Below are 27,626 nucleotides of genomic sequence, written 5' to 3'. Positions count from 1 at the left end.
GAATAGGAATTAGCTTTTTTGTTCATTACGTATTTCTGTACATCTAGAAAGTAACTGACTCCTTCATTACTGGTAGGATTAAATTCAATATTTGCGAATATAAATTAATTTATTAAGAACACCTTTTGTCCTTCCAGGAGTACTTTTAAGACTTAATATTAAATAGAAACTTTCAGTGAGAAAGTTCCTTCCTTTTTTGCTTCTTCTGTGTTTATTCTTCCACTTCTTCTGATTAATATGTAAGGTAGACTTTCGGTGAGATGTGTGTAGCTAATTAATGGTGGCGTGAGGGTCCCAAAAATTACTAAGCAAAACTGCAATCGTCCACCCTCTCCCCGCAATGGAGCGAAAGCTCCCCTAGGGCAGGGTCTTTCGGTTATCTGCGCATTCACACAACCTGAACCGTGCCTAGCCCACTGCAATTTCTCGATAAATATTTGAGTAATCTCCATTCACTGATCGTCCGTGCAGGGCGCTGTGGCCAGCGAGAAGGCCGGTTCGCGGCTTCCCTGCTTCCGCCGCACCCGCGCCGCCCTCAGCCCCCGGGGCCACAGCCCGCAACCCCGGGAGCATCCGGCTGCCCGGCCACCCCCGGGGCGCTCACTGCCTCCCGGGCCTGCCCTTCCCGCGGAGGAAGGAGCGGAGCGAGGAGTGGGAAACCTGGGCCCACTTCCTGTCCGGGCAGGTCCGGGCGCCCGCCTCCTCCGCGGCCTGCTTTCTCCGCCGCGAGCGGCTGAGACCCGGGCGCTGAGAATGCGGCCGGGCGCGGCGCTGGCGCGGGACGAGGAGGAGCCGATTCCCGCTCGCCGCCCCCGGACGCCTCCGCCCCGGCCGCCCGCGTGTGCCCAGCGGCTAGAGGGTTAAGCCCGCGGGGGGCGGGGCCAGGCGCGCCGAGTGCGGGCCGCGGGCTGGGCGGGGGCTGCGGCCGGGGGCGGTTACGGGCGGCGGGGGCGGGGGCAGGCGGAGGAAGGGGGCGGGCCCCGAAGTTGTTCCGCGCTGGGCGGGCGGGCGGCTGTAGGAGAGCGGGCGGCGGGCCGGCGGGCGGACCGGGCCGGGGCTGGAGAAGTTTGCGCTGCGGTTCGTGAGCGCAGGGTGCGGGCCCCGCCGGCCGCTGCGCGCCCGCTGCCATGGCTTTCCGCAGGAGGACGAAAAGTTATCCGCTCTTCAGCCAGGAGTTCGTCATCCACAACCATGCGGACATCGGCTTCTGCCTGGTGCTCTGCGTCCTCATCGGGCTTATGTTCGAGGTGAGAGCCTGGGGAGGAGGGAGCTGGAGGGACAGTGCCCCCTGTCGTGCGCCGCCCGGCACACCCCTGCAGGTCAGCGGGCCCTCCTCTGATCGGAGGCTCCTGGCTGCCGTGTACGTTATCGGCTCCCCGGCTTTGTGCACTGTACTCCTCCGGCCTGTACCCCGGCCAGCCCAGACAGCACCCCCAGCTCCGCGCCGTGCCAGCCATGCCATGCTCTGCCGCCCCCTTGGGCACTCATCGTATCCCGCAGCCTGTCTGCAGCCCTGAAACCCCAGCCTGGCCTCGAACCAACCGCCGCGCTGCCACCCTGGCTTGACGCGTGGGGTTTCCTTTCTGGCGTCCAGGAGCCAAGCCCAGAGACTCCCAGACCCGCAGTCATTGCACAACCCCCTCTTGCCCCAAGGGGTGGCCACTAGCTCTTCTGGGCTTTTCCAGTAGGAGAGACCCTGACCCTTTTCCACTTCCTATCTGATTTTCTGGGTGTTTTGCATCTCAGCTCTGGAACGTGCTCGGATGTTCACGTGTGGCCCTGGCCGCATCCCAGCAGTGGCCTTCTGCGCTCCTCTCGCTCCCACTTTTTTGCTGTGCTCTAGAAGGCCAGTTTTGGGATATCCTTTTACCACTCCGTGGACTGTCCCTTTAGATCCATCTGCGGCGACCCAGAGCTTCACCCCCTTTACAGAGACAAGAAGAGAGACAGGGATGCCTTCCACTTTTTGGGGAGTTGATTCTCTTATAGTGTAGGAGTGGGGGGCAGAGGATGGGCATCCCACCCCCAACAGCAATGTCCTGGTGTCGGTCTCCCAGGCAGGGAGTTGTAGAAAGCCAGCAAGGGGTCAGAATCCACAGGACTGATGGGAAGGATTCCCTACTCTTGCAGAGCAAGAAAAATGTGATATTCAAAAGTGGGAAGAACTGGAGGAAGCTTGGCATGGGTTTGTTGCGGTATATCTTGTCTCAGAAGTGAGATATGTGAGCGACATTCCCCTCACTCTCACCGTGGTCTCCTCTGGTTCCTGAAACTACTTGTCCTCCCTTCTGGGCCAGCTTGCTTATTGCATTCTCACGGTTGGGTTAGGAAGCTGTGATCATTTACAGACTTCCTTGGAGATGGAGGATGGCTTGCCTGGCTAAATTTCCTTCCCTGTCCCTCTGTCTCGGGTTCCCTGTATCTCTACGAATGACAAGGGCCCTAATTGGCTGGCGAAGCTGCCCTCAAGCTGGGAACATTCTTGTGGTGGCCAAGTCAGGGTTGGATGAATGAATGTGTCCGTGGCTGGGCTTTAGGGTCTGTAGGAAGTAAACGGTGGTGCTAGGACTGGGGTCTCCTCTCTACTTTTTGGTAGTGCACCTTTAGTTAGTCCCTCTCTCCTTCCTCTCCCTCTCACAGCTCTCTCTAGTGGTATATTGGATCAGGCTCGCTTCACCTTGTTCTGGGCTCTCCCCTGGAAGTGTGTGGTGTCACACAGAGTCACATCCGTGTGTCTTAGTCCCTGTTCTGTGACTAGTCTGAAAACTGACTGCAGCCTCAGTTTCCCCATCATTAAAGACGTTCATAAAACTGGTCTTCCTCACAGGGTGATTGTAAGGTTTAACTGAGATCATATCGGCAACAAAAGCCATAACATCTCCTACCAACAGGAAAAAGTCTCTTGCGCCTGGAGCCCCGTGATTGTTTATCATAATAACAGCTTAACAAAATAACAGAATTTCCTTTGCCCAGCGCATTCTCTCCTGTCTGTTTGCTGTCCTCCATTCTAAGAGGCCTCCAAGTGCGTGTCCCCAGCCTTGGAGGGTGTGGCTGGAAAGATACACGTGACAGCTGTAAACCTCAAAGCCACAGGCTCTGCAGCGGCCAAGTTTCTCGCATAGCCTGTGGCTCTCTCTGTCGTATTTCTAGCATTTGTTAGGGTTTGTGGCCCTACCTGCTTTATCTTTGCTCAGAAAGAGCTGCCAGCGTTTGAGTTTGGTACCTACCTCCTTTCCTGGGTCTCTAGTCTTATGGAAAGTCCTGTGCGTTAAACCTGCCACTCTAGAAGCTGAAAGGTGCTAAGAGCTCTTACTTCCAGTATCTGGTGAAAGAGAAAGGCCCAAGACCAGAAAACAACAAACAAACGAAACTACTCTTCCTCCCCCTTAGGCTTGTACTGGGGAGTGTAGCAAGGCCTCTGGTTGAAATGCCTACAGGCCCCCTTTTCCTGCCAAGCCCATCACTTCTTCCCATAGCACCTTGAACCTATAGGACCCACAGGGCAGTTGTCTCCTTTTGGAGGTACTTTGTGAGATCATCAGTCTGTGCTTCTCTGGGCGAAAGAGGGCTTTGCCCTAAGCCTCCAGTAAGAAGGTCTTGTGTTCTTCTGTGCCAGGCACATGGCGGGGGGCCTCACTGTCTTTACCCACTGACTAACTCTCCACAGAGATTAAGTATTCCTGGGGTGGGGAGGGGGAGTTTGGAACTGCTGCCTCTATCAAATGAGAGCAGAAGCGTCCTGGATACTGTAGGTACCACAGAGAAACAAACGTGGGCATCTTCACACTCAGAGTAAAGCAGGGGGAGACGCGTCATAATCCAGCACAGGACTGGCTGGATGTCACTTAGGATCTTCTGGGTTTCCCTCTAGAAGTGTGTGGTGTGCATGTGTGGGTATGTAGGGATGCATATGGTGTGATGGGAGGTGCAACTGGGGACTCACCACCCTTTTCCTAGAAGTGACGGCAGGAAGAGGTGCAAGGGGAATGGGAGAAAGGGGTGAGAGGACATAGACTCTTGGGGTTCTGACTTGGCCCTGGCTAGGATTCCTTCATTCGGAAGCTGAGCCAGGAAAACTCAATTATAATTCTTCCCACAAAGAGCGACTCTCTTGGCCATTCCTCCCTCTGGGGTCCTCTGTCCTGCCTCTGCCAATGGGCTGGGCCCCTCTCCCCGTACCAGCCCACGCCCCAGGCAGCCACAGCCCTTGTGTCTGCATTGCATCCCTGCCTTGCTCTTTAGCCCCAACTCACTGGTCACCTCTTCTGCATTCAGGGAGCTTCTGTTTCCCCCTTAGGGACCCCAGTGCTTTAGTTCTCTGTCCCCAGGGAGATGATGACTCTGAATTCTTTCCCTTGGGATAATTTCCTTTTGGGAACACACATGAAAGACTGTCTCTCCCCTCACCACTCACCCCTATCGCTTCCCCAATTTTGGTTCAGTTTTGAGCCATCCTGTTTTGAAGGCGGGGGGCAGCTTTTCCCCCCTGAACCCAGGTTTTCTCCCGGTCCTACAGGCTGCTTGGAATAGAGAAGCTGCTCTGTGCAGCCACAGCACTTGGCTAAAAAATGTCAGGAATGTGGAACTTTATTTTCCCCCTCCTTCCTTTCCACCGTTAAGTGTGCTTTTGGGAGAGGTGGCACAGGGGGAGTTTTCTACTCAACTCTTTGGTCCTTCAGTCCTGTCTTAGGTGGAGTCTGGCCTGACCATCAACCAGGGTGTGGACAGCTGGTTGGGGGGTATGTGTGTCAGATTTGAAAGTAGCCTCCTCCCCCTCCACCTTCCCTTCTCCTTCCAGTGTCCCGTTCTGTGCCACGTTTCAAATTGAAACAGGCAGGGGAAGAGGAAAAGTCTTTCATTAGCGAATGGAGAATGAGGAAAAAGGGGGTGCACCGAAGAGAGAGGAAGCAATTTATATACTACCTTTAAAATGTCAGTTCAAGACTGAAACTTTTTTTTTTTTAAGCTCATTTACAGGCTCTGCAGCTGCAAAGAAATATTTCCACAATTCTGAGCCTATCGTTTGTAGGGTTGGTTTCTTTTTGGTCTGGGATGACTTAAAGGTTCAGGGACGGAGTTCTTGGTGATGGCTGGTTTTTGCTTTTTAATTGTTTTGGAGGCAGATTTGGCAGATTTACCTTTTCTTCAGGAACCACCTTCTTCCCTGCTCCGGACACTGACTTGTCAGGGTGAAATGTTTGCAGCATATACAATGGGAGCCCATTGTGTCACCACCTGCTAGTACATGGCTTCCCTGGCACTGGTTCACATCCTCCCAGACTATCTGTAGGCATCGTAACCTGAAATGTGGCTGTGGGTCCTGTCTGTGAATGGTAGCAGCATCATAAAACAATCCCACTTCTATTGTGTTCATGGAAAGATGTGTGCAAATGGCACACATAATACATCTGTGGACACGGGTCAACTTGAGAAGGAGTCTCGCTCTGTCGCACAGGCTGGAGTGCAGTGGTGCAATCTCAGCTCACTGCAGCCTCCACCTCCCAGGTTCCAGCGATTCTCTTGCCTCAGCCTTCCGGGTAGCTGAGATTACAGGCACATGCCACACACCCTGCTAATTTTTGTATTTTTAGTAGAGACGGGGTTTCACCATGTTGGCCAGGCTGGTCTCGAACTCCTGACTTCAGGTGATCCTCCCACCTTGGCCTCCCAAAGTGCTAGGATTATAGGCCTGAGCCACTGCGCCTGGCCTCTTTGACTAACTTCTAATGCACTTTCGAAGAAGTGCCTTTGCCACCTTTTTTAGTTCCTAACTTTATGCATCTCCCTTTTAGCCTTTTACTTACTCTATCCACGGTGTTCTAGAGAAGTTAGACAGAGGAAACCAAGGAGGGTCACGTATTCTCTTGAGCGCTCTTGTTCTGTGGTTGGATTTCTACACAGATGCCTCCATGATATGAGCAACAGAGCAGAAATTGGGAGCTAGATTTTCTACTGGTCAAGCCTCAAGTGTAATCCTATCCTATGGGATGTAAGGGCACATTGATTTTTCCTGTTTCTTTCCTTGTCACAAACGTGATATCCAGAAAAGTGACATTGATCGGTTAATGACGTTTTAACCCTAACTACCCAGTGAAGGCTAATATGTGTAAAAATACCCAGCACTGTACCTGGCACATGGGCACTTAATGGTCTCAACAAGTACACGGATGACTATTGTTATTGACTTCATTGGTGGGTCTGGGAGTCCACGTTTTATCCTCAGGTGGCTCATTGAGCATCCCGGCTGTATTTCATTTTAGAGATGATATGTTTTGAGATGGAGACCTTTCCCCCAAGTTCTCCACTGCTAGCCATCTAATCTCCAAACAGACCAATCTCTCTACCCCAGAACTTCTTTTCCCCAGGGAGCCTGGTGGTGCAGCTGCTCCACGGAGAACACCTGTTTTCTCTTTGACATCTATCTTATTAGAACACAGTCCGTGGGTACTGGAGGGTCTTAGGGCTGCCACTATTAACTTTGTGGAGATGTAAAAACCACAGGGAGACTGCCCTGCAAGTTAAATAGGTACCACTTTTCTCTTGCCTGCTCTGTTGTCTGAACCCTCAGTCACTCGTTTCTCGGGGGCACTGTCCGGACCGGTCACAACAGAGTGCCTTAGTCCCGACTGTTTGTAGAATAACATGTGTTGCTATGGTGAAAGCTTCACTCTGGCAGGCATGAGCTCCTTTTTGATCTGCTTCTTCATGGGCAGGGGCCCCAGAAATCACTCTGTGGCATAGCTGATGTACCTCTCATTCCCACCCTTATAAATGACGAAGCCAGAGGGTTGATAAGAGCGGATTAGAGTTCCCAAATGACAGAAGTGCTTTCTAATCAGCGAGAGCGCTATTAGCAGGCTTTGGTGGGAAACTTTACTGATAGTATCTCTTAACCTTTTTATTCAGCTCTGTGTATCTGGTATCCATTGGTACCTAATGGTTAAAGAAAGGGGTGCGGGGAAACAGTAAAAGTACTAACGTGGTTCCTGAACAGCCCTTCTTATTTCACAAACAGACCTTTATCTTTTATACATTCTATTACTTTGCCTTGGTATACCTCTACTGTCTCAGATGTCCCACAGAAGAGGAGAACCACACCTAACTTGGTTGCAGCTGGGTAACATTGCGAGTTAACTGTGTGGTTTAAAGAGCTTTGCAAGTGACTCTTGCAAAAAGTCCTTGCTTTTCAGCAGGGGAAATGGAGGCAGGATGTATGTGTGTGTGTGTGTGTGTGTGTGTGTGCATGTGTGTGTGTGGGGGGGGGCAGGGAGGATTGGGGCGGATCTCTGAGGCCTCTGGTGAGTTTGTAGGAGCCCAAGATTAGGAGAGGGGCTGCTCTGTGGCTCTCCACCAAGCCACGTTGCCTCGTGACGGCTTTCCTCATTTGTCTGGAGGGGCTGGCAGCCCTTTACATCTGTGAAATGCTTCACTCGCCTCACCCTGTAATCGGGATGGTTTATGGGGGTTGCCATACTCATCCAGAACCTGGCTTCTAGAGCAGAGACTTGGCCAAGGACCATCCACTCCAAGTTAGAGTCGGAGCCAAAATAAGAACTCAGCAATGTCTGGCTCACATTTAGAGCTCAGCCCCAATGCTTCCACAAATGGGGCGTCTATGGAATGTAGCCACCGGCTGCTTTATTTTTCTTTGTCTGAGTGGAATCTGTTTATTACCTGGAAGTAATGTCTGTGGGTCTTTGTTCCACTTGGAGGCTTTTCTGCCTGGAACAATTACTGAAATTTGCATCTCCCTGAAAGAGACTACAGGGAGTGACCCAAATGTGTGTGTATATAATGTGTGAACATAAGCAAACACACAGGAGCTTTACCTACTAGTAAAGTTACTGCCCGCTGCTACCCAGCATCTGTGTAAGAAAAGATGACTCTGGCTGTTATATTGTTACTGCCCTTATCATCAAGTTAACATTGTAGCTGTAGCTCAAGGGCACATCTTTGCTTTGTATTTTATAAGTTTAAGATCTTAGAGGGAAACCTAAGAAGTCTTCTACTGTGTTTACCGAAAAACAAAATTAAGACCCTCATTGGCTGGGAGATTTGCCCAGGATAGTAGAGTGAATTTTTGGCAAAACAGGGGCTAGAATCCAAGTCTTCAGACTCATCTCTGGTGGTCTTCTACAGCTCTGCCCACTGGAATTCTAGTGAATTTGAATTCCAATATTTGAATGCCAATATTTATGTAGAAGTCTTGAAATTGAGTGCTCTGCTCATTTATTTGGCAGCATTTTATTGAGTGCTTGAGTGCCTGTTCTGGGCCTGTGCTGAGCTCTGGGAATGCAGACATGAATAGGTGGGGTCCCTCTTCTCAAAGAGGTCTTAGTATGGTAGCTTAGAGCTGATAGATTATTTGTGGATAGGAGTCAGGTCTTAAACTTGATGTGAGTGGCAGGTGCGTCCTCAAACTATTGGGCATCAACCTCGAGCCATTGCTGTTGATGGAAGGGGTGGTTTATTAAATTAAGAACTAATGCCCTGGGTGTAGTGTGGTTAGTATTCGAGGAGAAGAGTGGTGGTCACTTTTAGATACCTTGTGAGGCACAGTCTGTACCCTTATACATACGTTATTGCATAAAGGCAGTCTGTTTGGGCTGCTATGACAAAAATGCCATAGATTTGGTGGTTTAAACAACATGCATTTCTTTCTTTTTTTTTTTTTTTTTTTTTAAATGGAGTCTTGCTCTGTCGCCCAGGCTGGAGTGCAGTGGCATAATCTCGGCTTGCTGCAACCTCCACTTCCCGGGTTCAAGCGATTCTCCCACTTCAGCCTCCCAAGTGGCTGGGACTACAGGCGCCTGCCACTATGCCTGGCTAATTTTTGTATTTTTGTGGAAATGGGGTTTCACTATTTTGGCCAGGCTGGTCTCGAACTCCTGACCTCAGGTGATCCGCCCGCCTTGGCCTCCCAAAATGTTGGGATTACAGGCATGAGCCACCGTGCCTGGCCCTGCATTTATTTCTCATAGTTCTGAAGATCAAGGTGCTGGCCTGTATTGATTGAAACCCTGGCTGGAGTTAGGAGAACTCTTCCATATGGTTTCTTAAGACTTTAAACATCAAACCCAAACATGATCTCTAATGGCTTTTTTGGGTCGGTGGAGCTGATGATCGTACCTCTGGTGCGAAGGACATAGCTCTCTGAGCCTCAGTTGCCCTGCCTTTGAAATGGAAAGAGGACTTTTTAATAAAGCCCCTGAATTTTGCAGTTATTGTTAATCAGTTTGTTCCTTCATCTTTATTATATAAGTGTAGATATTCTGTCTTAGAGGGTATTTAATTTTTCTTTTTATAGAGACTTTTAAAAAGAGACTGTTGAGGGGCCCAGCACTGTCATGAAGACTTCTGTGGCTATTGGAGAGGGAGAAGGACGTACTACCTCAAGACAAAGGACAGAGACAGAACTTACGCAATTATTTATCAGCTCCTTTCATGAAGGTTAAGAGCAGTCTGGGAGCTCCTGACCTGGAGGAGCAATCCCAGGATAAACAGGCTTTCCCTCCAGCAATTCCTGGAGTCCTGCAGGAAATCACAGGGCCAGCCTCACAATGCCTGGTTTCCGGCTGAGAAGAATTCCTCAGAACTCAGAGCAGAATTGGAACTTTTCAGACCCATGGTTTTGGAGTTGAGACTGTGTTTTTAGTTTGTAGTTGATCAACTTGTGACCTCAACGGGCAAGGAATAACTTGTTTGTATGGATTTTGTGACTGGAGGAGGAATGTTGACGTAGAAAGGAACAGGTGGTAGTTGATTTTTTTAAAAAATAGCAGGGTTCTGGTTTGGTTATGATGGCTGGAACATGTGCCCTTCTTTCAGGGTTCTTGAGGAATGAATTATGGCTAGTGCCAGTGGAGGGCCTACAGCAGGGAGGCGTGCAGTGAAAGGGGCGAGGACAGGGGCCTGGATTCTTCCATTCTTCCGTTAAATAGCCTTGTGGCCCATGCAAGGCCCTTCACCTCTCTGGGGCTCACCTGCTTCATGGATGTGTCAAATGTCCGGTGGTTGTGCCTTCTTTTTTTTTTTTTAGGACGGAGTCTCGCTCTTTCGCCCAGGCGGGACTGCAGTGGTGCTATCTCGGCTCACTGCAAGCTCCGCCTCCCGGGTTCATGCCATTCTCCTGCCTCAGCCTCCCGAGTAGGTGGGATTACAGGTGCCCACCACCGCGCCCGGCTAATTTTTTGTATTTTTAGTAGAGACGGGGTTTCACCGTGTTAGCCAAGATGGTCTCGATCTCCTGAACTTGTGATCTGCCCGCCTCGGCCTCCCAAAGTGCTGAGATTACAGGCGTGAGCCACCGCGCCCTGCCGGTTGTGCCTTCTTAACATGGACATGTAGAACAGGACAGGAAAATGTATATAAAACTCAAATTGCCAGTGAGACATTTGGAGGAGAAGGAGAGAGGCGCCTTTCTCCAATCCTGTAGACTTAGGAGTAGTAGCTAGGCAAACATTGTGCTCCATTAGGCTAGTGGGCTCACTTCTAATCTTGGTTTCATTTATTATTTGAGTTGAAATCAGGTTCTAGCACAAATTTGGGGTTGACATGAAATACGGCTTAGCAGAACCCATGGTGGAGAAGGAGAAAATCTGTATATTGGAAAGGAGTCTGGGCTTGGCTTTGAGACTTTAAGATTGCCATCCATAATGAACAGTGTTGAAGTTTCAAAACTAAATCTGTGGCAATATGGAGAATTTGGCTATCCAGACTGATTCATCCGCAGAAATTTCTGGAAAGCTACAGTTTTATAGCCCTGAAGTAAAAAGCAAAGTTGGTCTGCTGCATAGTACATTTTATTACCCAAGAAATGTAAAAGAAACATTTCTGTCATTCTTCGCCCAGCCTGGGAAATATCTGCATTCAACATTATTCAACCATTTGGCCATTGAGTTTTATTTTATTTATAATCATTCAGCAAATACACCTACTCTGTACAAAACACTGAAATATGAAATGCAAGCCAGCTAACATATTTGTTGATACAACTCTCTCTACTGTGCTCATTTTTGGAGCTTCAGAAAGAAGAGAATGTGACACTTCTCAGCTACTCTTCCCTGCATTTCCTGGGTACAGATAACTTCAGGCATGACAACTATGGCCTCGCCAGATTTTCACTGACAACTTACCACGCCTTTAGCCTGCAGCTGTGGCATAGTTAAGTGTAACTTGCCCAATGTTGTTGGTTTCTCAGCCCTACCAGTTGGGTTGCTGCTCACATGGCCCAAGGGACGTGAGTCTGAACTGAGCTGGTTTTGACCTCTTGCCCCTTGTTCTGCAAATGTTGATTAAGCAGTGCTTCTGTGTGAACCATCATTCTAGATGCTGGGAACACAGAGAAAAAGGACACATTGCTTAATCACAAGGAATTTACCGTCTCATAAGGGAGATAGATAAAAGGAGGCAAGTACAGTCACTTGATGATGACTACCCCAGTTGAGCTGCCACGTGGGTCTTCTGGTCTAGCACACAGTGGTGCTCAGTAAGTGTAGTCTACTAGAGGGGATGCTTTGGGAACATGGAGGGGGACCTCCTAGCTCAGAATAGGGATAGATGGATGCTAGATAAGGCCAGAGAAAGAAGGAGACATGGGAGGGCGATAGAACAGTCCATCCTTTGTAGACAGATGAGCTGGTGTGAAGCATTGGACACTCAGCACACTGGTGTCATAGGATGCTCTGGAGGTGGGACGCAGCGGGGACAAGGGTGGAGGTGGGGCCACATCACCCAGGGCCCCTTAGGTCCTGCCGTGGAGTTGAGACTGTCCTGAAGGTAATGGGAGCCTTTAAAGACTGTTAGGAAAGACAGCGGTATGATGAGGTTGCTCTGGAGACTACCAGAGTGGTTTAGGGGATGAGAGTAGAGATTAGAGATTAGAGACAGGAAGTCTGGTTAGGAGGCTGGGGCACTGGTCCAGGTGAGAACTTCCAGCTGGGGAAATTTCAGTCTCAACCCCCAACCAGGAAGCAAGCCCCCAAAGCAGCTGAACTGTCTCTGGTGTTGATTCAGAGACTTCAGAAACTGCAAGAAACTGCAAGACCATTTTCAGCTCTTTTTCTCCTATGTTTCATGTGCCACAGGCAAGCAGCAGGGCAGTAGTGGGGAGGGCAAGGACAGTGAAAGCTGGGAGAGAGAAAGGGCTTTTCCCTAGACCTTCTTACAACCCTAGGTGTGCAGTGATGCCGGTGGTGCTCCTGAACGTGCCTATCATTCCGTTTCACCGTCTTGCATTGCCTTCGTATGGCTTTATCACTGAAGTGTCGTATGGACTTATTATAATAAAAAGGTATTTGTTTGCATCTCATGTAACTTCTAATTTCTTAAAAGGTAGGGACCCAGTGAGTTAGAACATCTTTTTCCTCTATCTTTTGTTTTGTTAGCTAAATAAGCTGTAAAGAGGCTTGCATGCAAGTACCGTGGCCTTACCTAAGGAAACTGGTTTTGTTCCAGTGTTCAGTGGAGGCAGAGGGGGTGGGAACTTCCTTTGTGGAGGCTTTTCCAGAGATAGTGGAGGTTGGGAGGGACATGGCATGTTCAGTGGACAGAAGAAGTAGGCACAGCCTGTATGTAATATTTATTCAGAAAAGTTACTTAGCACTCGCTGTGTACTGAGGTCTACCTATATTTTGCACCTGGAAGTTCCTGATGAAGGTGTCAGTAAGTAATTTTTTGAAGTGCATGTGATAACATGAAGAGGACTGGTGGATCCATTGTGTACTGTTCATCTCTAAACTTTTGCCAGACCCCCTAGAAATAGACGCAGTGAGATTTTCCCTTTGTCTGATTTCTAGCAGACTATTTGAGTATCTAGGGGTCTTCTTACCAAGGCCTGTTGGTGACACCACAATTTTACTAGCTCCCATACCACCATCCGCATGCATGACTGTAGTTTGCATGGTCTCTAGGAGAGGGAAGTTCAGCAAGTGTATATACGAGAACTGAAGCCCGCAGCCGTCACTTGCCCTCCCCTGCCTTGCCCCCAGTGTCTGTTCACTAAGTCCAGTGGTTTTACCTCCTGAATTGCCCCCAGGTCTCCTCTCGCCCTAATGATCTTTTGTTTTAGCTCGGGCATTTGATATTCCTCACCTAAATGGCTATAGTTGGTCCTAACTTGGACCCCACGCTCTCATCTTTTCTGATCCTTTCTCCTCATAGCTGTCACGGATTGTCTTCGAACACAGAGCTGAGCATGGGTCTCCCTACTTAGACTACTTCCAAGATGCCCGCCTAAAGGCTGGGCAATTAGCTTGGCTTCAAAGCTTCCCCGCAGTCTGATCAGCTTTTGTCCTGGACTCTGCACCTCCCTCAGGCCTCGTCCCTGCCCTGACCCTCATTGCAGACCAACCTACCTGTGTTCCCTGAACATTCCCTCCTCCTTCATGCTTCTCTGCTTTTGTTCATGCACCCTGCACTCCAAGTCATCTCATTCCCCATTTCATCCTATAACTGCTATTTCTTTTTTAAGGCCCACCTTAGATACGGCAAAAGCACCACCTGCTCAGAACGCGTTTTCCAGCCCCTCTGCCCTGAGAGGGTTAATTCTTCCTTTCTCCCCACCTCTGTCTTTCTCTTGTTTATTCATTCAGCCAGACTTGGACCGAGCATTTGCTCTCTGCCAAGCCCTGTTCCTGGGGCTAGGCATAAAGGATGAAGAGGTGAAGATTCTGCCTCCATTGAGCTGAGAGTTCTTAGGGAGTGACAGTGTCACTGCTGCTCTTGTGTGTGGTGGTTACAGTGTGTGTGTCGGGGAAGGGAGCATAACCCCTCTGGGAAGGGTAGGGACTGTTCATTTTAAAAAGGAGAGGTTTGGGCTGGCCCTTGAGGCTCGAGGGGCATGAGGCAGGCAGATGTGCTGGGGGGAGGGAGTTCCAGGCAGAGAGGAGGCATGGGCGCAGGGGGAGTATGGCAAGTGTCTCTATATTGCCAGAGTGGGCTGGGTAGGGGCTGGTTAATGGTGGAAGTGGTGAAAGGTGACACTGGACTGGCAGGCAGGGTTCTGGCCATGGAAGTGTTTGTTTAAAAATTGGGGTTTGGTCCTCAGCTTAGGTAAAAGGGAGCCATTGAAAATTTTTCAGCGTGAGAGTGACTCCAATTTGTACTAGCAAGGTCACTGGCAGTAGGGCCGGGCATGGCTCCTTGCACTTGCCGTGAGCCATCCCTCCACGACCCAAGGAAAGAGGTGTTTCACATTTTCTCAGTATCCCCAGCACCTCTGTACCTACCATGTAGTCAGTATGAGTTTGTCAGGTATGGTCCCATGCACACACAGGATGGTGTGTGTGTGAGTTGCCTTTCTGCTGCTGGTGGTCATTTGAAGCTTTTCTATCCATGCTGTCTCTTTTGGGTTCTCGGGTGACCAGTAAGAGATGCTTTTGAGCACATTAGGAATGCTGGCTACTTTAGCATGTGCATGCAGATAGAGAGCCTATAATCTTAGCCTTTTAAAGCTTAAATTTTTTTTTTTTTTTTGGAATAGGTACCATTAGGAGATATATTCACGTGGCAAAAAAAAAAAAAAAAGTGTTTTGGATTCGGTACCATTAGGTGATACATTCACATGACTCAAAAATAAAAAACATAAAAAAGGAATTCATTGAGAACTGTCCTTCCCCACCTGTTCTCATCCAGCTCCCCTGTCCCCAAGTAACCACTTTTTTTTTTTTTTTTTTTTTTTTTTTTTTGAGATGGAGTCTCGCTGTGTTCCCCAGGCTGGAGTGCAAGCTCTGCCTCCTGGGTTCACGCCATTCTCCTGCCTCAGCCTCCTGAGTAGCTGGGACTACAGGCGCCCACCACCACACCCAGCTAATTTTTTGTATTTTTAGTAGAGACGGGGTTTCACTGTGTTAGCCAGGATAGTCTCGATTTCCTGACCTCGTGATCCGCCCACCTCAGCCTCCCAAAGTCCTGGGGTTACAGATGTGAGCCACCACGCCCAGCCCCAAGTAACCACTCTTTATTGACTTTTATGTATTTGTCTTGTTGGGTTTATTTAAGCAAATACAAGCAGCTATAAATAAGTTATATCCTTATATCTGTCTGTCTATCTATCTGTCTGTTTCCTTTCCTATACAAAATGAAGTGTATTATTTACACTTTTGCACCTTGCCTTTTCAGTTAACAAAATATCTGGGCGATCTTTCCTTGTCAGTACACAGAGAATTTCCTCATTCATGTGGAAGGTTGCACAGTCTTCCATTGTGCAGGGTCACCTTAATTCATTTAACCAGTCCCCTTTTGACAGACACTTGGGTCATTTCCAATGTTTTGCTCTTATAAACAATGCAGCAGTGAATATCTTGGTACATATGTCATTTTGTACCTACACAGGCATATCTTGTTGGATATTTTCCCAGAAGTGGGATAATAAGGTCAAAGCGTTAACTGCATTTGTATTTTTGATAGATATTGACAAATTGTACTGGTCCTTTTAAAATACCACGTCCGGTCAATGAATCAATTAGCCATAGACTGTTTACTGTATACCCATGAAAATGTATGGTTACATACTAAAAGTTCTACCAGTGCCTTCATTGATCTTGCTCCCTGCTAAATTCTCAGCATCAGAAAACCAAACACCACGTGTTCTCACTCATAAGTTGGAGTTGAACAATGAGAGCACATGGACACAGGGAGGGGAACATCACATACCAGGGCCTGTGGTGGGGTGAGGGGGCTAAGGGGGCTAAGGGAGGGATAGCATTAGGAGAAATACCTAATGTAGGTGACAGGTTGATGGGTGCAGCAAACCACCATGGGATATGTACACCTATGTAACAAAACTGCACGTTCTGCACATGTACCCCAGAACTTAAAGTATAATAAAAAAAAATTCTCAGCATCTAGCAAGTGCCTGGTATGTAACAGGAGGCAAAATACATGTTGGAGTTTTAAAGTTACTCTGTTGGGCACATTTGGATCATGGCGCTGTCTCCTGTTGATTATATTTCAGCTCCTCTATGATGTTTCTGTTGCCTCTGGCACCTCATACAAGTTACTTGGGACATGCTTCCTCTTTTCACTTGGCCAGCTGTTCCTCATTCCTCAAGTTGCAGCCCACTTTTTCTGGAAAGCCCTCCTTTCTCCCTGTGCTTTCCTTATCATGGTTCTGATGACCCCCAAGTTTATCAGGTGCAGCCCGTCACACTCCACAACCTTGCTGTGCATTCTTTGAGGGCAGGAGGCATTGCTTACCATAGTATCTGCAGTACCCAGCACAGCACTTGACAATTCTATCGGATCTCATATATTTTCAATACATGAGTGGTAAAGTGGAATTACCAGTTGATAACCCCTTTTTAAAGTTTTGGATTTTTTTTGCATTTTTAAATTGAGATAGAATTCACGTACCATGAAATTTACCATTTTAAAGTGTACTATACAGGGATTTTTAAAGTGTATGATACCGTGATTTTTAGTGTATTCACCATGCTTTACAACATCGCCATTATCTAATTTCAAAACATTTCCATCATCTTCAAAAGAAACCTGTTTGGCGGTGGCTCACGCCTGGAATCCTAGCACTTTGGGAGGCCAAGGCGGGTGGATTGCCTGAGCTCGGGAGTTGGAGACCAGCCTGGGCAAAACAGTGAAACTCTGTCTCTAGGGCCGGGCGCGGTGGCTCACACCTATAATCCCAGCACTTTGGGAGGCCGAGGCGGGTGGATCGCGAGGTCAGGAGATGAGACCATCCTGGCTAACACCGTGAAACCCTACCTCTACTAAAAGTACAACAACAAAAAAATTAGCCAGGTGTGGTGGTGGGCGCCTGTAGTCCCAGCTACTCAGGAGGCTGAGATGGGAGAATGGTGTGAACCCGGGAGGCAGAGCTTGCAGTGAGCCCAGATCCCGCCACTGCACTCTAGCCTGGGTGACAGAGCGAGACTCCGTCTCTACAAAACAAACAAACAGACAAACAAAAAACTGTTCGCATTCATTTCCCATTGCTCCCCATCCCACCTTAATCTCCACTTGCATCTCCACCCCAGCAACAACTCTCTACTTTGTGTCTCTGGACTGGCAAATGGGCATTTAACATACATGGAATCATACCATATGTGATATTTTGTATCTGGCTTCTTTCACGTAGCATGTTTTCAGGGTTCATCTATGCTGTAGCATGTATCAGTATTTCATTTCTTTTTATGACTGAATCATTTTATTGTACTGCGAAGTGCATTTTGTTTATGCATTCATCAGTTGATGGACGTTTGTCTCTATCTTTTGGCGATTATGAATAATGCTGCTCTGAACACGCATGTGCAAGTTTTTGTGTGGATGTCATGTGTTCAGTTCTCTTGGATATATACCTCGGGGGTGGAATTGCTGGGTCATTAATTAATTTTCATATAGGCAAGGAGCCAGCATCAAAACGATATTGAACAGCTTGTCTTTTTGATCTGAGAGTGATAGCTCAGGCCCAGTATTCTGAATATTGCCCATTATTCTGGCTTGACCCAGCAGTGCTGGTTATTGAGAGTTATGTTTGATAAACTGTGAGCCAGTAATCCTCTGTGACTCAGAGCAAATGTTGTTAGAGTTCATACGACAGTGTGAACTCCATGGAGATGCCAAAACATACAGGACACAGGACACAGCTCTTGCTCTAACAGCAGACTTCATTTGAAATAACCCAAATATCCACCTACAATGAACGGATTATGTAAATTGTGGTATAGCCATACAATGGAATACTCTATGGCTGTTTAAAAGAGGATGAGATCAATCTTGCTGTGTTGACATGGACTGATATCTGACAAAAAAAAATAGATTACAAATTAGTATGTATAGGATGAGCCCATTTTAATTAAAAAAACCTTATGTTTATATATGCACAGGCAACACTTGGAAAGATCACACACAGCAGACTGTCAACATTGGTATCTCTCTAGGAGATAGTTTATGGACGACTTCAGCTTTTAACTTTATATGTTTCGCTCTCTTTTTTTTTTTTTTTTTTTGAGACAGTTTCGCCCTTGTCGCTCAGGCTGGAGTGCAATGGCATGATCTCAGCTCACTGCAACCTCCTCCACCTCCCAGGTTCAAGTCATTCTCCTGCCTCAGCCTCCTGAAGTAGCTGGGATTACAGGCGCCCACCACCACGCCCAGCTAATTTTTTTGTATTTTTAGTAGAGACGAGGTTTCACCACGTTGGCCAGGCTGGTCTTGAACTCCTGACCTCAGGTGATCCACCTGCCTCAGCCTCCCAAAGTGTTAGGGTTACAGGCATGAGCCACCGTGCCCAGCCTATATGTTTCTTTTTTAAAATTTTCTTACAGTAGGTGTATATGTGTATTGCTTTTAAATTCAGTTAACTTCCCACAATTCTGTTTTAGGGGAAAAAAAAAACAAAAAAACTTGAGATAAGAATTATGTCTGAATCACTGGATAGTAATGTAGGATATAATACCACATACTGGCATATGATTCAATGCAGATACATTTGTGGTAAACATAGTAGTTTACAAATGGGGTAAGCCCAGAGGTGAGAGAGTGTTTAGGTTCTAGCAATCAGGGAATCTTCATGAAGAATGGGACTTGACTTGGGCCTTAAAGAATAGGTAGCATTTATAGAGCATTTCACAGTTTATAGAATCAAAGATCACAAGTGTGTCTTCTGTATTTACTACCTGCTTTGTGTTCAGTCTTGTAAAAAGCACCCTACCTGTATTCTGTCATTCAGCCCCCACAATCAGCCTGTTTGGCAAATACTGTGGTGCCTCCCTTTTTACAGATGAGTGGACTGAGGTTTAGAAAGACTAAGGACTCTCATTGCTCATCAATGCCAGAGCCACAATTCAAGGTCCGTGTATCTGACTTCACAGCCTGAGTCCTTTATTTTAAAGAGAAGGAGATGGAGGCCAAGAGAATTCAAGTCACTCGCCCTAGATGATACAGTTAGTAAATTGGTGAGCCAGGATCTGAACTCAGGATATTCCAAGTAATCCGTCGCGTCTGTTACACTGATATTTCCTGATGTGGAGTCCAAGCTGTTGAAACCCCTGGGGATGACAGTGGGGGCTGGGGGTTCTGGGCCAGAGAAGTGTGCAGAACTCTTTCTACCATGCTCCCTTTCTTGGAGATTCACAGAGCATATAACTTTCTAAAGTAGTATCCACCATTTCTCAAGTCTGTGACCATCTCTTTCCAAGTAGTGTATAGTAACATTCCACAGATCCCACTTTGTGAAATGCCATCTTCTTGTCCTATAAGGAAGGCACAGATTCTTGAACAGCTTTTCATTTCTCTCTCTGTTAATAAATAAGAGTGCCAGCTCCAAGGTCTGAGGCTAGAAGGGTGTGAGGAAAAATATTTGTTGGAATTAATGGAGTGTGATTTCTTGGTTGGGTTTGGGGCCACATCTCTAGCCACTGACACATTTTCCTGAATCTTCCTTCTTTAGGACACATGGAAAAGCCTAATGGGGGATCGTATTTGCCATTGCTCTGTGACTTTTTGTTGCAGCAAATCATGATTCACCATTAACAGGGTGTATGGGAGGTTACCTAATTAACACTCCCATACTTCCTAAACTCAAATTACTCCACCTACACTCTATCAGATTTCATACAGTGAGTGTTAGAAGGATCCAAGTGCCATTACCTTTTGTTTGCTGTAATAGTGTCACTATTGTGTTTTCTTAAAAATGATGTAAAATACATGTAACATTAAATCTGCCATCTTAACTATTTTTAAGTGTGCTGTTAAGTAGCGTTAAGCACATCCACATTGTGCAACCAATCTCCAGAACTCTTCAGTTCATTCCACAGTTATTGAGCAGCTGTTCTGAGATTATCAAGATATACTCCCTGCTCGGTCTAATGGGGAAGACAGACAGGAAAACCAGTGGTTACAGTTCAGGATGGCCAGAGTGGTGAGGTGCTCCTTATGGGACTAGACTTGGGGGGCTTTTGGGCCTGCTCCCACCTGGTGCTCCCGGGCTCCTTTTCTGGCATCCGGTTTGGCTACTTGCTGATTGCAAGTAGTTTCTCACCCTGTCAATCCCTGGAGGAATTGCTCTGCTCCCCAGAGCCCCGGGGAGGCCAAGTCTGCAGGTTTTGCTTGTGCGAGAGCTGTGCTCTGTAGCTGAGCCCACATGGCCTGAGGTGGGGGTAGGGCAGGAGAAGGGTGCTGCTGCCAAAACCAGAACTTCACCAAACCCCAAATCAACAGTTTGCCCAAATATAGTATCCTAGACTTTCCAGTCATCATATTTAAGCTAAATATACTGTCCTTCAGCTTGCAAGCTCAGCTTCCTCCAGGAGTGACTTCTGTGATTACTCCTAAGTGCCTTTTCTTCATTTTGTATCTAAAAAATGGCCATGGTGACGTGGCCGAAGTCCCAGATTAGGGGGATGTGTAAAACTAAACAGATCGCAGAGAACTGGCTCCGGGTCACATTTGATTTTGTTCATTTCCATGGAGACCTCTTGAAAGTGAAAGATAGGGTATTCTTATATAGTATATAGAGCTCCTTTTAGAAAAGGTTTATTATGATGATTAACTTGCAGGCTCTCCTTCCCTGGAAAAATAGGCTGCAGATTTGAGGCTCAGTTGCCTTATCAGGACATGCACCCTGATTCTCCATTTCTCATTGCCACGTCACATGGGGCTTATAAATATGGTGTTATGTATGTGTGGTGAGTGCAGGCTTTGATTTAGATTGTCTGATTCTTTACCGACTCCTGTACTTAACTAGATAACATGATGAAGTTACTTAACTGTGGCCGTTTCCTTGGCAGTAAAATGGGGTTGAAAATTCTTGAACCTACTTCAGTGAGTTTTTGAAAGGACCAAATAAGCATCCTTATATAGAACCTGATATACAGTAAGGACTCAATATTATTTGTTCAGAGTACCTGAATATTAATTAATTAATTCCGTAAGTATTGTCTCTATCATTAAGCAACCATTTTATGTGCCTCTAATTTTCATCTTATAGGTTATGTACAGTCTGTACATCCTGGTGCACCCATTCCTCACCAGACATATCTTTTTTTTTTTTTTTTTTTGAGACAGAGTTTCGCTTTGTCACCCAGGCTGGAGTGCAATGGTGTGATCTTGGCTCACTGCAACCTCCGCCTCCCAGGCCCATGCAATTCTCCTGCCTCAGCCTCTTAAGTAGTTGGGATTACAGGCGCCCACCACCACACTGGCTAACTTTTGTATTTTTAGTAGAGACAGGGTTTCGCCATGTTGGCCAGGGTGGTCTCGAACTCCGGACCTCAGGTGATCTGCCCACCTTGGCCTCCCAAAATGATTTTTTTTTTTTTTTTGAGATGGAGTCTCACTCTGTCATCCAGGCTGAAGTGCAGTGGCATGATATTGGCTTACTGCAACCTCCGCTTCCTGGGTTCAAGCAATTCCCCTGCCTCAGCCTCCCGAGTAGCTGGTACTACAGGCACACACCATCACACCCAGCTAATTTTTGTATTTTTAGTAGAGATGGGGTTTCGCCATGTTGGCCAGGCCGGTCTCAAACTCCTGACCTCAAGTGATCTGCCTGTCTTAGCCTCCCAAAGAGCTGGGATTACAGGCATGAGCTACTGTGCCTGGCCTATACCTTTTACACTCAAACATTGCTGCCTGGGCCACGAAGACTGTTAAGAAATTTACAGATTGGGCCAGGCACAGTGGCTTACGCCTGTAATCCCAACACTTTGTGGGGGCAAGGTGGGTGGATCAGTTGAGGTCAGGGGTTTGAGACCAGGCCGGCCAACATGGTGAAACCCCATCTCTACTAAAAATACAAAACATTAGCCGGGTGTGGTGGCGCATGCCTGTAGTTCCAGCTACTTGGGAGGCTGAGACAGGAGAATCACTTGAACCCGGGAGGTGGAGGTTTCAGTGAGCCAAGATCATGCCACTGCCCTCCAGCCTGGGCGAGAGAGCAAGACTTTGTCTCAAAAAAAAAAAAAAAAACCAAAAACAAAACAAAAAGTACAGATTGAGTGGGTGTGTGGAGGGCTTCTCAGTGACCTCTGAGCCCCACTTCTCCCTGTGTGCCTGAGCCCCCAGCCCCCGGCTCTGCCCATGAATGCCCTCCCCCAAGAGCCACAAGCTCCAGAATTACCCCTCACCTTGTCCCTTCTCAAAGCTCATATGGCTTCAGCACTGCTTACTGCTGTCTCCCTCTCCCACTGGGAAGAAAACTATGAGGTTAAATCAAATGGAGATCAGCTGCTTGAAATATTTTATACTGAGGCGTGACCTAACCATAACATGTTTAAAAAAATGGAGATGCATTTTACACGTTGTTTTTGTTGAAGGACTTTCTTTTTTGTGTAAATACCACTTTTATAAGCAGATTTCCTATAGCTCTTCCACTTTACAAAATTGACTTAATTTTTACTCTGTTTTTATGCCTGGACACTATGATTTTTTATGGTTGTAATAAAAATGCACAGGCTGAATTCCGATTTTTTTCCCATTCAATAGTATATCCAAATATTTTGAGATGTTAGCATTTTTTAAAGATGAGGTTGTCCTAAATGCCTACCAGTAAGGGATTGGTTAGATCAATTTAAAATGGTGACATAAATCTGTATGCAGTGTCATAGAATGATGTCCAAAACATATGGTTATGGTTTTTTTAAAAGCAGCTTACAGAATACCATATTGGTGTGGGCCTTTTTCTGTAAACGTTTGGATGTGTTTTATTTTTATAGAAAAATACCTATAAGGATGATCATCAAAATAGCACCAGTGTTTTTCTCTGTCGTAGGATTTTAAGTAATTTTACTTTTTTTCTCCGTGGTTATATCTGTCTATTCATATATATATATATATATTTGTTTTAATGAAATGCATATTATTTTGATGATCAGAAAAAGGCAATATTAAAGTGGTTTCGTTTTGGGAATGGAAAGATGGAAAGTTTGGATTAGTGACAAGCCTGCTGCTGGGGGAGAGGTGGTGGGTTGGGGGTAGAAGCCAGGGCACAGGTGGAGGATGGAGGTGGAAGTGGGAGAGCGAAGAGGGCAGGAGGAGGGGGCTTGACAGCCAAGGGATGCTGGAAAGAGAAGCCCGCACCCTGGATCTTACAGATACCATTCCCATCTAATAGAAATCAAAGCGTTACTTTTCAGAAGCCTTTTGAACAGTGGCTCAGAATGTGAAAGTGAGGGTATTAGACCAGTCAGAGAAGGATACAAAAGCATCATGAAAAACTCAAGTCAGGATTAACTAGAAGTTGGCCAGGCGCAGTGGCTCACACCTGTTATCTCAGCACTTCGGGAGGCTGAGGCAGGAGGATCCCTTGAGGCCAGGAGTTCGAGACCAGCCTCGGCATGGTGGCGTGTACCTCAGCTACTGAAGAGGCTGAGGTAGGAGGATCATTTGAGGCTGGGAGGTTAAGGCTGCGGTGAGCCGTGGTAGCACCCCACTGCACTCCAGCCTGGGCCACAGAGCAAGACCCTCTGTAAAAAAAAAAAAAAAAAAAAAAAAAAAAAAAGATTGCCTCTAAAGTGGAAATGTAACTTCTTACCTCTAGACATTAACTACACAAGCCACATGGATGAAATGGCCTGTGATGAAATGGTTGTTGAAATGGTGAAAATTTGAAAACTTTAAACCCCAACACAGTAGCCCATTACTGCCCCATTGAGAGGCTGTGGAAATAAGTTACCCAGTCAGCTTTTGGGTGAGATCTGTTCACTTTGGTTTTCTTTTTTTTTTTTTTTTGAGATGGGGTCTCACTCTGTTCCAGGCTGGAGGGCAGTGACACGATATCCGCTCACTGCAACCTCTGCCTCCTGGATTCAAGCGATTCTCTTGCCTCAGCCACCCGAGTAGCTGGGATTGCAGACACACACCACCACGCTTAATTTTGTATTTTTAGTAGAGACAGGGTTTCACTATGTTGGCCAGGCTGGTCTCGAACTCCTGACCTCAGGTGATCCACCTGCCTTGGCCTCCCAAAGTGCTGGGATTAGAGGTGGGAGCCACCGCGCCTGGCCCACTTTGATTTTCAAAACCAAAGTGAGATGCCCTGCCTCCGCATCCCTTCCCGGGGTGCAGTAAGCAAACAGGCGGTGGGGACAGGGCTGGGTGGTAACATTGAGGGGCTTCTGTGAAGTTCTAGGACTTGATTGCCTGGGAGAGCCTCTTGCTCAGGGCTGGTGTGCTGGGGCGGATGGTGTGCTGGGGCGGATGGTGGGCTGGGGCGGATGGTGTGGTGTGCTGGGGCGGATGGTGTGCTGGGGCGGGTGGTGTGTGCTGGGGCGGATGGTGTGGTGTGCTGGGGCGGATGGTGTGTGCTGGGGCGGATGGTGTGCTGGGGCGGATGGTGTGCTGGGGCGGATGGTGTGCTGGGGCGGATGATATGCTGGGGCGGGTGGTGTGGTGTGCTGGGGCGGATGGTGGGCTGGGGCGGATGGTGGGCTGGGGCGGAAGGTGTGGTGTGCTGGGGCGGATGGTGTGGTGTGCTGGGGCGGATGGTGTGCTGGGGCGGATGGTGTGTGCTGGGGCGGATGGTGTGGTGTGCTGGGGCGGATGGTGTGGTGTGCTGGGGCGGATGGTGTGGTGTGCTGGGGTGGATGGTGTGGTGTGCTGGGGCGGATGGTGTGGTGTGCTGGGGCGGATGGTGTGTGCTGGGGCGGATGGTGTGTTGGGGCGGATGGTGTGGTGTGCTGGGGCGGATGGTGTGGTGTGCTGGGGCGGATGGTGTGTGCTGGGGCGGATGGTGTGGTGTGCTGGGGCGCATGGTGGGCTGGGGCGGATGGTGTGGTGTGCTGGGGCGCATGGTGGGCTGGGGCGGATGGTGTGCTGGGGCGGATGGTGTGGTGTGCTGGGGCGCATGGTGGGCTGGGGCGGATGGTGTGGTGTGCTGGGGCGCATGGTGTGCTGGGGCGCATGGTGGGCTGGGGCGGATGGTGTGGTGTGCTGGGGCGGATGGTGGGCTGGGGCGGATGGTGTGGTGTGCTGGGGCGGATGGTGTGTGCTGGGGCGGATGGTGTGCTGGGGCGGAGCAGATGGCTGGAGTGCAGGCGAGAAAGGACATTCAGAGAATGAAAGAAAGTGGCTACTACGCATACTGCTACACAAGGGTTCCTGGGCCAGATTGCCCTGGGAAATGCTGGGCTGTTTCTTTACTGTTTATTGAAGGACTTGTCAGAGCCTTCATATAGTATTGAGTTACATATTTCTCTACCAAATACATTTGTTGATCTTGGAGAGTATTTAATGGAATAATATCCTTAATATATCCTTTAGGACATCCAGGGCTATCATATTAGTTTGGAAAGTTGTGATAACCAAATGTGGAGAGGCAGGGAGGATTAGGAATGCCAGATTAATGAGGTAGACATTATCCTTTAAGCAGCAGAAGGCAATGAAGGGGCTGTGGTATGTGCGTGTATGTTTGTGTGTATATGCCTGGCTGTTCTAGCTATGGATAGTGGGAGGGGAGGAAAGGGTTTTGAGTCTTGAGGCTGAGGATCCGGTTAGAAGTCTCTCCTACAGGCTGGTGGCAAATGAGAATATGAAGCTCTTAGCAGCATTGGGAGTAGAAATGATGGATTTATTAAAATAGTGAAGGAAAAAGCCAACAAGGGGCTATAAGGAAAGGTGGGGAGTCTTTGACCGCAGCCTGGGACATAGGCAAGTATAGAGCTTTCTCCTGGGCACCAGGTTTGGCATGTTGAATGGGAGTTAATCATGCACTATCTAGGTAAAGATGCAGCCTTCCACCTCCCACCCTGGGGAGAAAGATTCCAGCAGGAAAAGTAGATCTGAGTGTCACTGGAATAGAGGTGGCTGCTACAGCAGAGATTTCCAAGAAAGCAAGAAGAGCTGAGGCTTGCACCGTGGGCCTGGAGGTGAAGCCGTGTCCCAGAAGCATGGGGAAGAATCCGTGGATGCAAAGGGACTTCAGAGAACACCCTTAAAAAATGGGAACACTGAGGCCCAGTGAGGTGGATGGGAGCAGCTGGAAGCAGCCCGTCGGGTTTGTGGCTGAGCTGTCAGGGAACAGGTCTCTTGCCTCCTCACTGCAGTTTTCTCCCCTCTGCTGCCTCTTAATAATATATGTACAGCCATTTGAGCTTTACCTATCTGCACGGGCTTCAGTAGAGCTGCAGGTGGCCTTCCTAGCAGGTGTGGCCACCAAATACCCAACAGGTTTCAGTCTGTTCTTGTCCTCCTTGCCTCCTCAGGGTAGTGAAAGGGCTGGGGAGCCTGTTGGTCCTGTCCCAGAGCTGTCCTCTCTGCATCTGTGCCCCCTAGGCTTTGCATGGGGGAGCCTGGAATCTCTCTCTCTTTAAGGCTGGAAGCCAGGATGGCTGCCTGAGACTGCTGGCTATCTGTGCCCTCTCCTCTTGCTCGGGCTCAGTCTGGGGCAGAATGTGGCCCAGGGCCTGCTTGTCAGCACGTGGCTAGGGTTTCCGTGTTAACGTTCCCAAATTGGGATCTCAGAAGATCAAGTGTCCGTGTTGTCTGATCACGCTGAGCCTTCTCAAGCGGCCAGCTGCAAACCTTTCAAAGGGCTGTGTGTAATTGGCTTGGGAGATGCTGCGGGGGACTGAGAAGGGGACAAAGAAGTCAGTTTTTAAAAGGAAAAAAATAGATGAACATAACAGTCTTGGGCCAGTTGGGTGGGGCATGGTGCTTGGGCACATTGAAACCCCTTCCTCTTCCCTTCCTATTTTTCCACTTCCAGAGGCCCCTTTGGCTAGCGCCGTACTGACCCCTGCAGACCCCCTCTGTGTAAATACAGCCTCTATCCCCCACCCCCTTCTTCATTATGCATTCCTTTAATCTGACCCATCTCCAGGTTGCCAGCTGGCAGAGAGTCAGCGGATTCCAAACCCCAGCTGGTGCCAGAGTGTTTACACGGGCCAGGGAAGCTTGGCAGACAACCTTCCCCCAAGCTACTCAGCTGTAGGAAAAGGTAGAAAGACTCCTGGAGATAAGTGGCCCGTTTGTTTGCAGACTTTCCCTCCTCCCTCATTCACCCTCCCCTGCATGCCCACCCTCACTCCAGTTGCTGCTCTATCCTGAAAACGTTAGAAAGAATCCCTTTGTGAAAGGGAGGTAAATGGTTAGGGACTAGCAGCGTAATCCCTTCATCCAAGCGACCCTGTGTGGCACTCTGAGCACATAAAGGTAAAAGATCCTTTGCCTTCCGGGCTGAAACAGATCAGATATTAATTAGGAGACAGTATTGGTTAGTGTAGAGCCAGTCCCCATTCATAACGGATATGTTTTTCCAGAATAATAAAGCTATGTGATCGAGTGTTCATGAAGCCAGGACTCATATTCATCACTGCAGCCTGAGGCCAGTGGTGTCCTCAAGATCCTATATTCACCTCCTCCTGCCTCGGTAAGGGCCCCCTTGAAAAACTCAGGCAGGAAATTGTTCATCCACCGCGGTAGTTTATCTTGATCTGAGTTTGTGAGAAGCCAGTCCCAGGGTGTCTTCCCTAAAGAAGAAATTTCTGACGCTGGTTATCAACACTGTTGGTCCTTTGGAAATTAGATGGCCCATAAAGAGTGGCAATTTGTCTGCCTCCGTTTCATGAGGGATAGTACCAGGATGTGTGTGGAGGATAATTTTGCTGGTTTAAAGTGTCCTATTTGGTTGGGCATGGTGGCACACTCCTGTAATCCCAGCACTTTGGGAGGCC

The 27,626-nt window shown here is 48.1% G+C and overlaps 1 protein-coding gene across 1 annotated transcript in view; it reads left to right on the top strand.

Annotated features, from left to right (window-relative positions):
* The first annotated feature begins 967 nt into the window (after positions 1-967).
* The window catches only part of TRAM2 (translocation associated membrane protein 2), an 81,853-nt gene continuing 55,194 nt past the window's right edge, over positions 968-27,626 (top strand). Inside the window, exon 1 of the mRNA XM_055264455.2 lies at positions 968-1,247. Within this exon, the coding sequence (XP_055120430.1) occupies positions 1,128-1,247 (120 nt within the window). The 5' untranslated portion in view covers positions 968-1,127. The remainder of the gene's footprint in view (positions 1,248-27,626) is intronic.

The sequence above is a fragment of the Symphalangus syndactylus genome, chromosome 23, assembly GCF_028878055.3.
Source record: "Symphalangus syndactylus isolate Jambi chromosome 23, NHGRI_mSymSyn1-v2.1_pri, whole genome shotgun sequence".
In the NCBI taxonomy this organism is placed as follows: domain Eukaryota; kingdom Metazoa; phylum Chordata; class Mammalia; order Primates; family Hylobatidae; genus Symphalangus; species Symphalangus syndactylus.
Note: the sequence above shows the minus strand (reverse complement) of the source record. Positions and strands in the feature narration are given on the sequence as shown.